We start from the raw sequence: 16,550 nt of genomic DNA, 5'->3' as shown, positions 1-16,550 counted from the left end.
GTTCAAACCACTTGCTTTATTTATGGAAGACCTGAGGCCCGGAGAATTGCATAATTTTTGCATCTGACTTAGGTTCTCTGCGTTTAAAACTTTCCTCGACACATCTCGTTTTACCCGCGTGATCTTTTAAGAAAAAAGAAAGAAAGTGTAATTCAGCTATCCGAAGTAATCCTACGTCTCTTGGCATTTAAATAAAATCTAGACTCCTTGCCATAGCCTACACGGCCCTGTATGATGTGGTCCTTAACCCACGTTTATAATCTCGTTTTATGTCTCTTGCTCCTAAAGCTTCAGCTACTCTGGCCACTTCTAACCCTCTGCAACGCGCTTTTCTTCTCCAAGATGCACTTGTGGTCTCTATGACTGGAGTGAATGTTCTTCTTATCTCTCCTCCTTTACACACACAGCATGAGTGTAATTGGTACCTCTTTCTTGAACTCTCCTTCCTCTCCTTAAACTGTTTATCCAAATCCATCTTTCAGGTCTCTGCCTAAATCTGTCTCGCAGTGGCCTTCCCTGACTATCCTCTTCAAATTAGTTCCGCAGCCTCTAACTTTAGTAGAGTACCCTTTACAGCCCTGATCCCTGTGTTATTATTGTATTCGTTTATTTGTTGTCTGTCTCCTTGAGGTCAGGGACAGGGATCATGTGGTCCCCGTTGACGTGGTTTCCCCGGTGCCAGGACAGTTGCTAGTACAAGATAAAGACTCACATACTTTGCTGCATGAAAGAATGTTGAAGGGAAAGTGACCACTGAAAGAACAGCCATGATGGGAAAAGGAGATCGTTTGAGCACACCTGCCTGAAGACCAATTCTGCTTTTTCTGTTTAACCAAAGGGAAATGATTTGAGGAAAGTAATGTACTGAAATTGTATTATCAGGCAAAATGACGTAATTACTAAATAAAGCACCAAAAATTGCCATACCTTTAAGTACAAAAAGTGAAAAATTGAGCCAAGTATGACTAAGCTATAGAAAACTGCTTTTTGAGATTTGATCTCCATCGTCATTTCCAGTGCTGTTGGTATCTCTGCCTCCTTTCATACTGTTTCTAAGTGTTTGTAACTATTCAATGTAGAGAGTATCTTTTATATCTCAATTAGGTCATTGCAATTCCCCTAGCTTTTTTGTTCCTTCTCCCAAATTATGTGTGTAATGTGGGGAAAAGCAAGTTGAAAGATGAGTGTGCTGCTATTAGGGGAAAAACAGGTTAAATAAGGGAAATTATTCTAAGGTTGACTTGTCCATCTCTCAAAAATCTAATTATGTCTTCTCCAGAATTTTATCTTGGATACTGAGCCACTCTTCCCTGTGCCTTCCCAAACTCTGTAGCTATTCCTTTTATTTTCAGTTGCTCCCTAATGCATCTTTTAAACAACCATTAAAGCTGTGGTACATTACTTATAAAAAGTACTCAATACATGTTTCTTCAAATTTTCAATGCCTTACATTAATTTTAAAATTTGAACTTTTAGATGCACTTTCACTTGGGATGTTTGGACCTCGTAGCAGCTCTGACAAATTCCTTCGTACCACTCATTCACTAGGATATATTTAGCTAGTGAGGAAACTAAAACATAAAAAGTTGAGCCACCTCATTCTCAATTCTTCATGCCTTCCATTGGACCAAACTGCATTATTCTGATCTGGGTAAAGGGACAGTAATGATGCATATCACTCACTGGAATTTAAGAAGCATAATTAATGCATACAACAGTGCCCAGAATAATCAAAGCCACTTGAGAAGATGCTTACTTTCTGCCTAACAATGAAAGTGTGTATCTGTGCCTTTATTTACCTCTTTTTTAAAATAGTAGGTAAATCATCATTTCAGCTAGGGAGATAACAAAGTACTGCTAAATGAGAATGTAAGCTGGGTGGTGTTTGCCCATAGTCCCAGCTACTTGGGAGGCTAAGGAGGGAGGATCACTTCACCCCAGGAGTTCCAGGCTACTGTGTGATATGAAGGCACCTGTGAATGGCCACTGGACTCCAGCCTGAGCAACATAGCAATACCTTGCCTATTAAAAGAGAGAGAATGTAGTCACATGTAAATGCAGGATATTATTCACTAGAAGGAAAAATTAAGATAGTATGGGAAGTATCTTAAATTTTGACTCTTGAGTAGTATTATGCTAGAAGTGTTTAGTGTAGTAGGCTGTTGTGATTCTTTTTTCTTTTTTTTTTTTGAGACGGAGTTTCGCTCTTGTTGCCCAGGCTGGAGTGCAATAGCGAGATCTCAGCTCACGGCAACCTCCACCTCCCGGGTTCAAGCAATTCTCCTGCCTCAACCTCCCAAGTAGCTGGGATTACAGGCATTAGCCACCACGCCTGGCTAATTTTTTTTTTTTTTTTTTTGTATTTTTAGTAGAGACGGGGTTTCTTCATGTTGGTCAGCCTGGTCGTGAACTCCTGACCTCGTGATCTGCCTGCCTCAGCCTCCCAAAGTGCTGGGATTACAGGCATGAGCCACCGCGCCCAACCTTGCTGTTGTCATTCTTGATGGAATACATCCTAACATCTTCATATATTCATTACTGCCACCATTGAGCATAATTTCTTTTTTTCTCTCCTCTAATAAATAAGGACAGAAATACCACACAGGATTATTCTAAAGATTAAGAATAACAAAATGCGGCCGGGTACTGTGGCTCACGCCTGTAACCCCAGCACCTTAAGAGGCCAAGGCGGATAGATCACCCGAGGTCAGGAGTTCAAGACCAGCCTGGCCAACATGGTGAAACCTCGTCTCTACTAAAAATACAAAAATTAGCTGGGCGTGATGGCGGGCGCCTGTAATCCCAGCTACTCAGGAGGCTGAGGCAGGAGAATCGCTTGAACCCAGGATGGGGAGGTTGCAGTGAGCCAAAACCATGCCATTGCACTTCAGCCTGGGAGACAAGAGCAAGACTCCATCTTTAAAAAAAAAAAAAAGAATAACAAAATGCTCAGTGATTGGCTAGATTCACTCACTGATATGTGACTTGTTCCCAGACTTCAGCTTTGGGAATTTAATTCCCAAATTAAAGGCTCACACCTATAATCCCAGCACTTTGGGAGGCCAAGGCAGGAGGATCACTTGAGGCCGGGAGTTAAAGACCAGCCTTGGCAACACAGTAGGAACCTATCTCTACAAAAAATGTTTAAAAATTTTCCAGGCTTCAGTGAGCCATGATCATGCTACTGCACTTCAGCCTAGGCAACATAGTGAGACCCTGTCTCAAAGGAAAAAAAAAACAAAAACTACAAATCTTTGCATGCCATAGGTATTCTGTAATGGATGTTATGCTTGTGAAACAACTGGAGGTAAGCCTTTAGGGGATGTGTTTTTGTTTTGTTTTGTTTTTAATTTCCCACTGATTTCCACTGACAATTGTAGCATCCCTAAGCACTTGTCTTTCTCTCACTTTCAACCTAACCAGCAGCATCATTAGTTATTTTACATCTTTTTATTGACGCTGTCATGGACTCCCAGATGCCTTCCTTTTTGGCAAGTAGAAAGAACACTGCACTCTAAAGGATCTAATTCACTTTCTCCTCCTGAGTCTCCTGATGAAGCTTTAGGCAAATTGCCTAACTTATCTTTGCTTATTCACTTTCATTTTTAAAAAGTTATTTTGAAAAAATACATTCTGGGCTGGGCATGGTGGCTCATGCCTGTAATCCCAGCACTTTGGGAGGCCGAGGCAGGTGGATCATAAGGTCAGGAGTTCAAGACCAGCCTGGCCAACGTAGTGAAACCCCGTCTCTGCTAAAAATACAAAAATTAGCCTGGCGTCATGGCATGCTCCTGTAATCCCAGCTACTTGGGAGGCTGAGGCAGGACAATCGCTTGAACCTGGGAGGCGCAGGTTTCAGTACGCTGAGATCATGCCATTGCACTCCAGCCTGGGCAACAAGAGCGAAACTCTGTCTTAAAAAAAAAAAAAAAAAGATACATTCTGGCTCTTATAAAATTATGAAGGTAAGCTAATTTAGTACTTCCAGCACTATTAGAAAGTTCATTTTCTTGGAATACCATGCTGACACCCAAATCCACGTGTTGATCTCCAGACTTGGGGAAATAATCTCTATTTCAGTCTGATTCCATTCTTTATGTATTGGCAGGAAAATAAACAGCTATTTTGGCCCTTAAACATAAAGTTACATTGATAATTTGGCTATTTTCTGTTTAAGAAACCATCAACATCAATTTTTTAGTTTACTCAGAGAAGGAAATCATTTTCTTTACCATTTATAGATAAATGTCATATGTTTTATTTAAAATAACATAAACATCTTTATACTTTTCACATTATGTGTTAAGATCTTTCAGAAATAGAAGACCAACTTAAACTGTCAGTACACTGTGTGACACTTGGAGTTAACCACTGGTAACTTACTTTGGTAAATGTCTTATCTGTGTGTTAAGCTTTCTTGGGGAAAAAAGGTGTCATTTGAAATACATTTTCCATATACAAATCATTAAACAGAAATGGAGGGAGAGTTACCACCTAAATTTTGATAATATAAAAGTTTTTTAACACACTTATTAAAAGAACAGGACTGTTGACTTTATTTTTTTATTTTATTTTATGTTTTTGAGACAGGATCTTGCTTTGTTACCCAGGCTGGAGTGCAGTGGCGTGATCTTGGCTCACCGCAACCTCCACCTTCTGGGTTCAGTTGATTCTCCCACCTTAGCCTCCCGAGTAGCTGGGATTACAGGCACACGCCACCACACCAGGCTAATTTTTGTATTTTTAGTAGGGGCAGGGTTTCACTGTGTTGACCATGGCTGATCTCAAACTCCTGACCTCAAGTGATCCACCAGCCTCGGCCTCCCAAAGTGCTGGAATTACAGGTGTGAGCCTGTCTCTGTGCCTGGCCAGGACTGTTGACTTTAGCAGGTTACAATTAATAATCTACGGTAATGTACAATAGAGCTTTTTTCTATTCTTGGAAGTGTTAAGGATAACTCATAATGTAAATCAGATTTCTCATGATGATTCTATGTGTCCAGGTATGTAATTGAGCTCACTGTGTATCCAAATCCAGCTATTAATGAGTTCTGTGCTAAGGGAATATTAAGTTTAAGAAAGTTTTGTTGGGTTCTTAAGAGTAATTTCTTCAACTTGGAGGAGTATTTGTGCTTTCTATCCTTGAGACCAGATAGAACTCATCGATTCTAGAGAGAAGTAGAGTTTCAGTCTCATTCTGCTGTACACTGGCTGTGTGACCTTGAGCACGTTAAACCTCTATTAACCTGTTTCCTCTTAGAATTTTGAGAATAAAATGATGTAATCCACAGTGCCTGACACATGGTATGCTCAGTAAATGTTACTGCGTATTAATAATTTCTGGAAAAGGCAGACCTAATCTATAGTAGCAGAAAACACCCATGATTGCCTCAGGCTGAGTATGGGTTTACTGAAAAGGGCATTAGAGAACTCTTTGGGGTGAATGGATCTATATCTTCATTATGGTAGTGGTTACTTAGGTGTATAAATTTCTCAAAAATCTATTGAAGCAGCGTACACTTAAAATGAGTTCACTTTTATTGTATGCAAATTATACATCAAAGTTTATTTTTTTAAAAAGAGCCTCTTAGATTAGACTCTCACAACTAAGAACTAAATAATTTCTAAGATTTTAGAGCTGCCTGAGACTGGCAATTATTTAATATAGTTTCTTCACTTTAACAATGAGAAAATTGAGGTTTGGAAAGTTAAATGACTTATCCTAGGTCACACAATTCTAGAAAGAGCAAAACTGGATTTTAAAGCCACTTCAGGCTCCCATGCCAGTGTGTGTTCCAATTATATACTCATGTAGTTACTTGCAAATTGAGGTCTTTCCTGTTCTTCAATTTGATAAACAGATTCTTAATCCTGGGTACATGGATGCATTGCAGGAACTCTGTGAACTCCCTAAAATTATGTAGGTTTTCGTGTTTTTGCAGTTGTGTATTTTTCTGAGTAAAAGATCCACAATTTTCTTTTTTTTTTTTTTTTTTTTTTAGTTTATTTTTTTGAGACAGAGTCTTGGTCTGTAGCTCAGGCTGGAGTACAGTGGCTCAGGCTGTAGTACAGTGGCTCAGGCTGGAGTACAGTGGCTCAGGCTGGAGTACAGTGGTGCGATTTCCACTCACTGCAAGCTCTGCTTCCCAGGTTCACGCCATTCTGCCTCAGCCTCCCAAGTAGCTGGGATTACAGGCGCCCACCACCACACCTGGCTAATTTTTTTTGTAGTTTTAGTAGAGACAGGGTTTCACCATGTTAGCCAGGATGGTCTCATGCTCCTGACCTCGTGATCCGCCCCCTCGGCCTCCCAAAGTGCTGGGATTACAGGCATGAGCCACCGCGCCAGACTTCATTTGATTCTTAAAGGGTCTGGGCCTCAAAAAATGTCAACCTCTGCTCTCTTGGTTGGTATCCTGCAATTATTGTTAATGCTTCAAATAAGGTAATCTCCAGTAGGGAAGTCATAGATTAATTTGCTTGCCTGTCAGTGAGCAATGTGTGCTACTAAATTGAGTTCCATATCAGCCACAGCCTTAGAAATGTATCAGTAAATTAAAAATTCAAAGAATTGTAGCATCCGAACTAGGAATCATTAGAGGTGATAGTTACAGAGTGGCATGAGGAGTAAATCTGCCTGTTGTCTGCCCATGGTTTCATCGGTTGTTAAGTGAGGTTAATAACCACCATGTTGTGATTATTAAATGAAACCATGTTTTTAAAAAAAGGAAGTACAACAGAACTCTCTCTTCCTCACCTGCCGTACCCCTTCTTCTACTGCCCACCTCCTTTTAAAAAGATGTCAATTACAGATTCTTTTTGTGAAAGATGGGCCTAAATAACTCTTGGGATATGGAAGGAGAGTAAGATACATTTTGAGTTTTGGTGTTTTATTTAGGGATGATGTCCAAAATATTTTATCAATCATCTGGTTATATAAATTAATATATAACTCAAAATATAAGAATATTTCCTTTTTATTCTCCAAAACAATGAAATTCCTATATGTGTGTTACAAAATTGCTTGTTATATGTCCATGTGTGTGTGTTGGTGGTTCTCACTAAGTAAATTATGCCCCATCTGATCCATAATGTAACACAGGGAACTATGTCAAACTATTGTACTGACTTCTCTCTGAAAACGATACCTATTAAGTGTTTTGTAATCTTAATAAGTAGAGAATTTCTCCTAACATCAATGCTACTGTTCATAGTACTGAGTGTTCTTTCAGATTTTGTTGAACTACCACCAATAACATTTTACTTTTTGTCTGAGATTTTTATGTATTAACTATATTGTCTAGGTCAAAGAATATAATTTATTAGAAAGTCATTTTTAGGCTGAGCACAGTGGCTTACACCTGTAATTCCAGTGTTTTGGGAGGCTAAGGCAGGCAGATCAGTTGAGCTCAGGAGTTTGAGATCAGCCTGGCCAACATGGGGAGGTCCCATCTTTGCTAAAAATACAAAAATCAGCTGGGCATGGTGGCATATGCCTGTAGTCCCAGCTACCGGGGAAGGTGAGGCAGAAGAATCACTTGAACCTGGGAGGCGGAGGTTGCAGTAAGCTGCGATCACACCACTGCACTCCAGCCTGGGAGACAGAGCGAGGCTCCATCTCAAAAAAAAAAAAAAAAAAAAAAAAAAGTCATCTTTAGATCAGATTTCGTCTTTCAGGCAGATAAGAAGCAGCATTAGCAAAGTGGTTAAAAGTGTGGGCCCTGTTGCCAGAATGCCTGGGTACAAATCCTAGCTTGCCATTTAAATTTTATATAACTTCTCTGTGCCTCAGATTTTCCTTATCTATAAAATGAGAGTGCTGGTAAGTATTATAAGTATTTAGGACAGTGCCTGGCAGAGTAAGCACTGTATGTTTTAAGCTCTCATTTTTATTTTTAAAAAATTGTATTCATCCCATGACAGGTGGGTATTCACTTGGTGTAACTTACTACTGCTATTAAATTGGGGGTGAAATTCAACAGGGATGATGAAAAGGAGGATCCCTACCCTAGATATTTCCTGGCACCAGACTGCGCTCCTTTTGGCTAGAATGACAGCAGAACCCGTAACACCAAGCTAGTGCCCAGGGGGGCCACATTACCACCCACTTGACATGGTTCTAGCTCTCGTAGAATCAAAATCACATGGAGGCTGCAGCCCCCACAAATAATCTCACAAATTGGAGTATTGCTAGCAGCAGGTGTCCATGGCTTTAGGAACCTATGTACACACCAGGCATTGGCCTTTCAGAGTGCCCACACCACTGCCAGCAGTGCCGTCTTCTCTGCGGGCATCAGGCCAGCTCCAGAAAGAGAATATGTAGGGATGCGGCCTGGTGTTCAGGAGTCATGGTATGCAAACCGGTGGTTACCAGGGCAAGATGGGGTACAAGGTGCCAACTGCAAGTCACAGACTGGCTCTAGTAGGGGTGATGGAGTTTACTGATGGTGGTATCTGTATGACAAGACTTTGGGGAAGGTCAGCTGAAATGGGTACTGATTAATCAGGAAAGGTACTATATTGCCAGACCGGTATCTGTGAGGCCCCCTTTAGTTACTGGATTGTGGGGTCATCCAAGAGACTGGGCAGGAAACTTAACGCTAAAATTTTATCCTGTGTTTCTGCTGAGTGTCTAGGGTGATGTAATATTCTAAATAAACACATACCCTATCTTCAGGTAGGAATTACATTTCCAAAAATAGTTTTTAAGTTGAGGGCCTGTTTGTGGCTGCCTAGAAAGGGCAAGTGCCTGAACAACACTGCTTTTGCTGTTGGGAAAGGAGGGAAAAAGCTACCATATTCCTTCTGTCATATTGTTGCTCTAAGAGCCTATGATTGATTCCTTGAGGACCATCCCTGAAGGGAGTTACAAAACAGCTTTTAGCAGATTACTGTAAGGCACTTAAAGCTTAAGCTGCATTGTATTTCAGTCTATTTAGCAGAACACCTTGTGGTTCTTTCTGTCAGGCTAGTGAAATAATAAACATTAAGCTAAAAGCTTATGATGAAGCTTCCATTTTTAAAAGGCCATTATTCAAGTTGGGTAGAGTAAATTTGAATCCACCTCAAAGTCTATGTTATGCTTAATTCTGTTCTTTAACAAAGGTAGTGCTTTGTGTTCTTTGTCTTTACATTTGTACAATGGGTAGGTCATCATTCTGTCACGCTAAGGTCTATTGGGAACTTGTAAGTACTGTGAGAAACTGTGTAATATAGTTCAAAAAAGTACGGGAATATGCAACTTCATACCTTCATACCTGGTTAAATTGAGTGAGTTAATTCCTCTGAACATTAGTGATCTCATCTGCAGGTGTAGATAGCTTCCCCCCCCACCCCCGCCCTCTTTTATTTCTCATGGTTGGGGGCAATTACCTGAGAACATATTGGGCATAGAGATGGAAATCACCAGGAATTTGTTAGCAGTTTAGAGCTTAGGGGTACCAATTATCATTTTTCTAGTCTCCCATCTTCTTTTCCAGATAAGAATAATTAAGGAACTTAATCAAGGTCACAAAGATATTTGATGACTATAGAGAATTATAAAATACTCAAATTTGGGGGGAATATTGTGATTCTTTAGTATAATAATGAAAGCATGCCCTATTAAGTGTGTATTTCCTACATGAGTAAGTAATGAATGGTTCTCAAAGGGATGTAGTTAGAGAATATATTGAAGAATCATTAAGGGGGAAAGCTTTTCCAAATTACAGGTTTTCTGCTCAGTTGAGGGGGGATGTCAGAATCACTGGGGAGGGACCAGTAATGGGAAGGCATAATTTTTTTTTCCTCTCAAAAACTATTATATGCGTATGGTTTTTTAAAAAAAGTTTATGCAAAAGGTTTTAGTGTAAACAATGAAAAGTAAGTCTCCCTATAAATCCCCAACCTTAGAGGTAACTACAGTTAAGGGTTTTTTATGTGTCCTTCTAGAAATGTTATATGTAAATGTGTAAGAATGTATATGTATTTTTTATTTTTATATATGTGTATATTAATGGAAACATTTTATATGCTCTTCTGTAACCCTTTTATTGTTTTTACTTAGTATCAATATATATTCAGTATATAGAGAGCTGCTTCTTTTTTTAAAGGACTACATAGTATCACATTATAAAGCTCCACCAGTATTTAACCAGTCTCTTATTGAGAGATACTTGTTTGTTTTCTGCATTTTTGTTTTTGAGACGGAGTCTCGCACTGTCACCCAGACTGAAATGCAGTGGTGCGATCTCGGCCCACTGCAACCTCCGCCTCGCAGGTTCACGCCATTCTCCTGCTTCAGCCTCCCGAGTAGCTGGGACTACAGGCACCCACCACCACGCCTAGCTAATTTTTTTGTATTTTTAGTAGAGATGGGGTTTCACCATGTTAGCCAGGATGGTCTCAATCTCCTGACCTCATGATCCACCTGCCTCGGCCTCCCAAAGTGCTGGGATTACAGGCATTGAGCCACCACGCCCAGCCCAGTTTTCTGCATTTATTTATTTATTTATCGAGACAGAGTCTCATTCTGTCGCCCAAGCTGGAGTGCAATGGTGCAATCTCAGCTCACTATAACTTCCACCTCCCACGCTCAAGCGATTCTAGTGCCTCAGCCTCCTGAGTAGCTGGGACTACAGGCATGCACCACCACATCTGGTTTTTTTTTTTTTTTTGCTCTGTCGTCCAGGATGGAGTGCAGTGGCGCTACCTCGGGTCACTGCAACCTCCACCTCCCAAGTTCAAGCAATTCTCCTGTCTCAGCCTCCTGAGTAGCTGGGATTACAGGCGCCCATCACCACACCCAGCTAATTTTTGTATTTTTAGTAGGGACGGGGTTTCGCCATGTTGGCCAGGCTGGTCTCAAACTCCTGACCTCAAGTGATCCACCCACCATGGCCTCCCAAAGCACTGGGAATACAGGGGTGTGCCACCGTGCCTGGCCAGTTTTCTGCTTTTAGAACAGTGCAACAGTAAACATCCTGGTATGTCTTTAGCACGGCCCAATTATACCTACAGGATAAATTCCTAAACATGGAATTATCAAAGGGTATGTGTGCATTTTAGGTTTTCATCAGTAACTGCCAAAGAGATTGAATAGTTGACATCAAATGTATGTATTTAGAAACGCTCCTCTGGTATTCATGAAAAATATATTTCCTCTAAAACTCTGTTGCAGGGTAAGACGTGGTTTGACTCTAATAAACTCATATTTACTTTCTTGTCTTCATCTGAAGCCTGTGCCTACTACACTGGCACAAGTGGATAGAGAAAAGATCTATCAGTGGATCAATGAGCTGTCCAGTCCTGAGACTAGGGAAAATGCTTTGCTGGAGCTAAGTAAGAAGCGAGAATCTGTTCCTGACCTTGCACCCATGCTGTGGCATTCATTTGGTACTATTGCAGCACTTTTACAGGTGGGTTCATGTCCATGATTGGCAGTTGAGTTCTTTTCATTACACTTGTTTATTTCTTTACCTTTGCCCAAATGAAGACTTTAGGAGGATGATTCTTTAAAAAACTGCATTTGTAAGAACCTGTTTTAGAAAGGTCTGAGGTATTTGTTAAAATGCAGATTCTTGGATCCTTACCCAAGAGATTCAGTTTAGTCAGTCTGAGGTGGGCCCTATATTTTAATCTATATTTTAGTAAGCACTTTCACCTCCCCCAGGTGATTGTGATGCAGGTGATCTAAGAACTACACTTTAACACAGCTTTAGGAGTACTGTAAGATAAATCTACATGACGGGGAGGAAGGTGGAAAGTAGAGTGTAAGGACCACAAGGTACAATATATTCTATGGAAAACAAATGTTTTTTTGGGTTTTTTGTTTGTTTGTTTTCTTTTTTCTTTTTTATTTTTTTTGAGATGGAGTCTCGCTCTGTTGCCTAGACTGGAGTGCAATGGCGCAATCCTGGCTCACTGCAACCTCTGCCTCCCGGGTTCAAGCGGTTCTCTTGCCTCAGCCTCCTGAGTAGCTGGGATTACAGGCCTGCATCATCACGCCCGGCTATTTTTTTTTTTTAATTTTTAGTAGATACGGAGTTTCACCATGTTGGTCAGGCTGATCTTGAACTCCTGACCTCGTGATCCACCCACCACGGCCTCCCAAAGTGTTGGGATTCCAGGCGTGAGCCACCATGCCTGGCCTGGAAAGGAAATGTTGAAGATATAACAGCTGTAGTATTAAAGGTGGGTACAGTTGTACATTAAAGAATAGATCATTGAAGTTCAGTTCAAACCAGAATGGTCACTGGTGGCTAATTAATTGGTAACAATACCAAAATACCTAGGTAGTGGCATGATCATCCATTAAAGTATTGCCCCAAAATTCCTAACAATTAGATTAACTTTTCAACTCTTAAGTAAATTCACATTCCATTTCTATTGCATTTAGCCAAGAAACTGATCTTTGTTATGGGAACGTTTTTCTATGTAAAAGTTTTACAAATAATGTAAATGGAAAATTGTAGCCGGGTGCAGTGGCTCATGCTTGTAATCCCAGCAGTTTGGCAGACTGAGTTAGGAGGATTGCTTGAGCCCAGGAGTTCGAGACCAGCCTGGGCAACATGGCAAAACACCATTTCTACAAAAAATACAAAAATTAGCCAGGCTTGGTGGTACACTACTGTAATCCCAGCTACTTGGGAGGCTGAAGTGGGAGGATCAATTGAGCCCAGGAGTTGGAGGCTGCAGTGAGCCATGATCATGCCACTGCACTCTGCCTGGATTACAGAGTGAGACCCTGTCTCAAAAAAAATGAAAAAAAATGTAAATGGAATTGTATTGAGTAAATCATTACTTTTTGACAGATAGTGCATATATTCACTGCTATTTATACATATCCCCACCCATTGATTCATGTCCTTACCATGTTACTACCTAACCAAATTCAAACTTCTTTATGAGTCACTGTGGTTGACTTAACACTTTCTGGCCAGTGATCTCATCACTGTAACTTAAAGCAGGATGCTAGCAAAAGGAGGGATTATAAAAATTTGAGTATCCCTCAACTGATAGCCTCAGTAGCTGGAGAATGTAAGAGGAAGTGTAGATGACTACATTTGCCTCCATAGAAATCTTCCTAGGCTGGGCACAGTGGCTCACGCCTGTAATCCCAGCACTTTGGGAGGCTGAGATGGGCGGATCACGAGGTCAGCAGTTCGAGACCATCCTGGCTAACACGGTAAAACCCCGTCTCTACTAAAAATACAAAAAATTAGCAGGGCGTGGTAGCGGGCGCCTATAGTCCCAGCTACTCTGGAGGCTGAGGCAGGAGAATGGTGTGAACCCGGGAGGCAGAGCTTGCAGTGAGCCGAGATTGTGCCACTGCACTCCAGCCTGGGGGACAGAGCGAGACTCCGTCTCAAAAAAAAAGGAAATCTTCCTAGAGATAAATGTAGAAATGTCTTAGCTAGTCTCAGCCAAGTAAGTTTGTGATGAAAGGATATGAGCATTATTTCTGCTCCCTCTTTGATGTTTAAGTTCTTAAAAGATGCACAGAATTAAGAGCTATTTTATTTGCCTTTTTTTCGCTTTATTTCCATGGGAATTAATTTTTAGTTATTCCTTATTCATCTGATGCTGATTTCCATTTTTTAGGAAATTGTAAATATTTACCCATCTATCAACCCACCCACCTTGACAGCACACCAGTCTAACAGAGTTTGCAATGCTCTGGCATTACTCCAATGTGTAGCATCACATCCAGAAACCAGGTAAATGCTTTGGGTGAGTCACTTGGGGGAGATATACATTGAATATGGTCCTAAACTTTCTCTGAATAATAAAAGGAAGGGCATGCAGGGGAGAGAGAGAGAGAGAGAGCGCGCGTGCGTGCGCGTATGTGTGTGTGTCTCCCTCTCTCTCTTCTGGTCTTCCGGATTCTTACTTTTACCCAATGAACTTTAAAGAAACAAGGTTCACATACAGGAAAGGTATCAGGCATACAGCTACTTCTCACTCCCTAACCTGTTATTCATACTATGTCATCTGTGAGGCATAGTGCATGGCATATAAGAGGAGTTTAGTAAATATTTTTCCAGCACTTTTCCCCCACTGAACCCAGATTTGACTTCAGAATCCTTCTTAACATAGCATTCTGAGCGGCCTCTATAATAGACGAGAATTGGCATGTAAGTTAAAATATTTTTGCCACCTGTCATATCTAAAAAGTTAAGAAAAGGGAAATCCTGTTAAGGAATCTACTTTGTGGGCTTTTATGGCCCCAAAGGCACTTAATAGTCATCTTATTAAAGCCTTTCCTCTTTGTCAAGTTTCCTTATGAAATATGAATGCTAGGTTGGCACTGACCTTACACAGCTTTAGAGAAGTTACTAAGAAAATTACTTTTAAGCACTTAACAAAAATGCAAGAGTACTTTGAGTGTTAAAAATCTTGGGCGTTGGCTCTTCTACAAGGTGTAACTGTAAATAACATAAAATAATAGACTGATTTCCATATTAGTTGCCTGACTAACTGTTTTCAGAATGGTTTGTGTATCTGAAATGCCTTAACAAAAAAAGAAGAATGTGCTTATTAAAGTATAGCAGGTAAGCCTGATAATGGCTGCTTTGTTTTGTTGTCTTGGTTTGTAAGGTTTATTCGACTGCACCTGTGAATACTATTGTTCAGTCATAGGTGAGGGAGGTAATCTAGGACAATCTCTTGGACACTTAATAGCATTTTGTGGTCTATGTTTTAAAATCCACAATTGGATATTTTAAGTTAATCAGTTTGTAAGGTACTTTCTGCTGATTACAGGGAAAATCATGTGTTTTCTTAACCACTGTGACCTGGACTAGGATTTTCAGCTTTGGCACCATTACCATTTGGGGCTGGATGAATCTTTGTGGTGGGAAGGAGAGGGCAGGAGAGGACTGTCCTGTGCATTGTAGGATGTTTAATGGCATCTCTGGCCTCTTCCCAGTGGATGCCAATAGTGCTTCATAATCCTAAGTTGTGACAATCAAAAATGTCTCCAGACATTGCCACATGTCCTCCAGGGGGCAAAATTTACCCCATTTGAGAATCATTGGTTGAGACTAATGACCAGTAACATTGTTTTCCTAAGGATTCCTTGCTCTGACAATGTTAAGGCCTTACAGAATTAACCACCTAGAAATCTGAAAGTTCAGGATCCTCAGAAATCAACCCTGGGCTGTGAATGTAATTATTGTTTTCTTCCAGGTCAGCGTTTCTCGCAGCACACATCCCACTTTTTTTGTACCCCTTTTTGCACACTGTCAGCAAAACACGTCCCTTTGAGTATCTTCGGCTCACCAGCCTTGGAGTTATTGGTAAGTTATTAGAATTGTTTTGCAAGCCTGAAATACTCACAGTAGTAGTCTAAGTTGGGTGTTTTGTCTTGCCACTTATGATTTTTGTACACCAGTCATTCATTTTTGTCTTTGAGGTTGTCTCATTCACTAATCAATAAGTATCAGGAACATGATGACTCCTATCAAGCACTCTTTGTTCGTTTGTTTGTTTTTATTTTTTTTGAGACAGACTCTGTCTCCCAGGCTGGAGTGCAGTGACACCATCTTGGCTCACTGCAAGCTCCACCTCCCGGGTTCACACCATTCTCCTGCCTCAGCCTCCCGAGTAGCTGGGACTACAGGCACCCGCCACCACGCCCTGCTAATTTTTTTGTATTTTTAGTAGAGACAGGGTTTCACCATGTTGGCCAGGATGGTCTCAACTCCTGACCTTGTGATCCACCCACCTCGGCCTCCCAAAGTGCTAGGATTACAGGCTTGAGCCACCGCGCCCGGCCCATATCAAGCACTCTTCTAAGTGTTGTTAATAAGGCTTTGAGATCCAACATTTGGGATTAAATTCAGCATATATGTGGAAACATTTGCTGGAATTGTAGGGCGTATAAAGCATAAGAACTTGATTTAATATATAAAGAGTATTATTAAAGGAATAAGAGGTCAAATTTGGGACTTCTCCTCTTCCCTTCTCTCTTCTCTTCTCTTCTTTTATTTTCTTTCTGTTAGGGCCTTGCTGTGTTACCCAGGCTGGACTTGAACTCCTAGGCTCAAGTGATCCTCCTGCCTCAGCCTCCCAAGTAATAGGGACCATGGGCACGGGCACACACCACTGTCTTTTTTTGTTTGTTTTTCTTACTTCTAATACCAGAATGCTTTGTATATCTGAAATGCCCTAAGAATATGCATGTCAAATACACTAAGCATTCTGAAAACCTGTAATTCTCCCGTAACTCCAGGAATATGAATCTGTCAGTTCACCTAGTTAAATTTTTTCATCTACCTTTTTTTTAGTCTCTACTAAAAAAAAAAAAAAGCAAAAATTAGCCAGGCATGGTGGCATGTGCCTGTAGTCCCAGCTGCTGGGGAGGCTGAGGCAAGAGAATCTCTTGAACCTGGGAGGTGGAGATGCAGTGATTGCAGTGAGCCAAGATCACGCCACTGCACTCTAGCCTGGGCAGCAGAGGGAGACTCAAAAAAAAAAAAAAAATTAAATTTCCATTTACTAGCAATGAGCAATAGGAAATTTTTTTTTTTTTTTTTGAGACAAGGTCTTACTCTGCCGCCCACTCTTGA

The 16,550-nt window shown here is 40.7% G+C and overlaps 1 protein-coding gene across 2 annotated transcripts in view; it reads left to right on the top strand.

Annotated features, from left to right (window-relative positions):
- The window catches only part of CNOT9 (CCR4-NOT transcription complex subunit 9), a 28,392-nt gene that overhangs the window by 627 nt on the left and 11,215 nt on the right, over positions 1 to 16,550 (top strand). For both annotated transcript variants that reach the window (XM_032754504.2, XM_032754506.2), the window contains exons 2-4: positions 11,217 to 11,396; positions 13,582 to 13,697; positions 15,169 to 15,278. In XM_032754504.2, coding sequence (XP_032610395.1) covers positions 11,217 to 11,396; positions 13,582 to 13,697; positions 15,169 to 15,278 — 406 coding nt within the window. The remainder of the gene's footprint in view (positions 1 to 11,216; positions 11,397 to 13,581; positions 13,698 to 15,168; positions 15,279 to 16,550) is intronic.

The sequence above is a fragment of the Hylobates moloch genome, unplaced genomic scaffold (genome assembly GCF_009828535.3).
Source record: "Hylobates moloch isolate HMO894 unplaced genomic scaffold, HMol_V3 SCAFFOLD_1, whole genome shotgun sequence".
NCBI lineage: Eukaryota > Metazoa > Chordata > Mammalia > Primates > Hylobatidae > Hylobates > Hylobates moloch.
The sequence above is the reverse complement of the archived record's forward strand: the minus strand, read 5'-3'. Positions and strand labels throughout refer to the sequence as shown.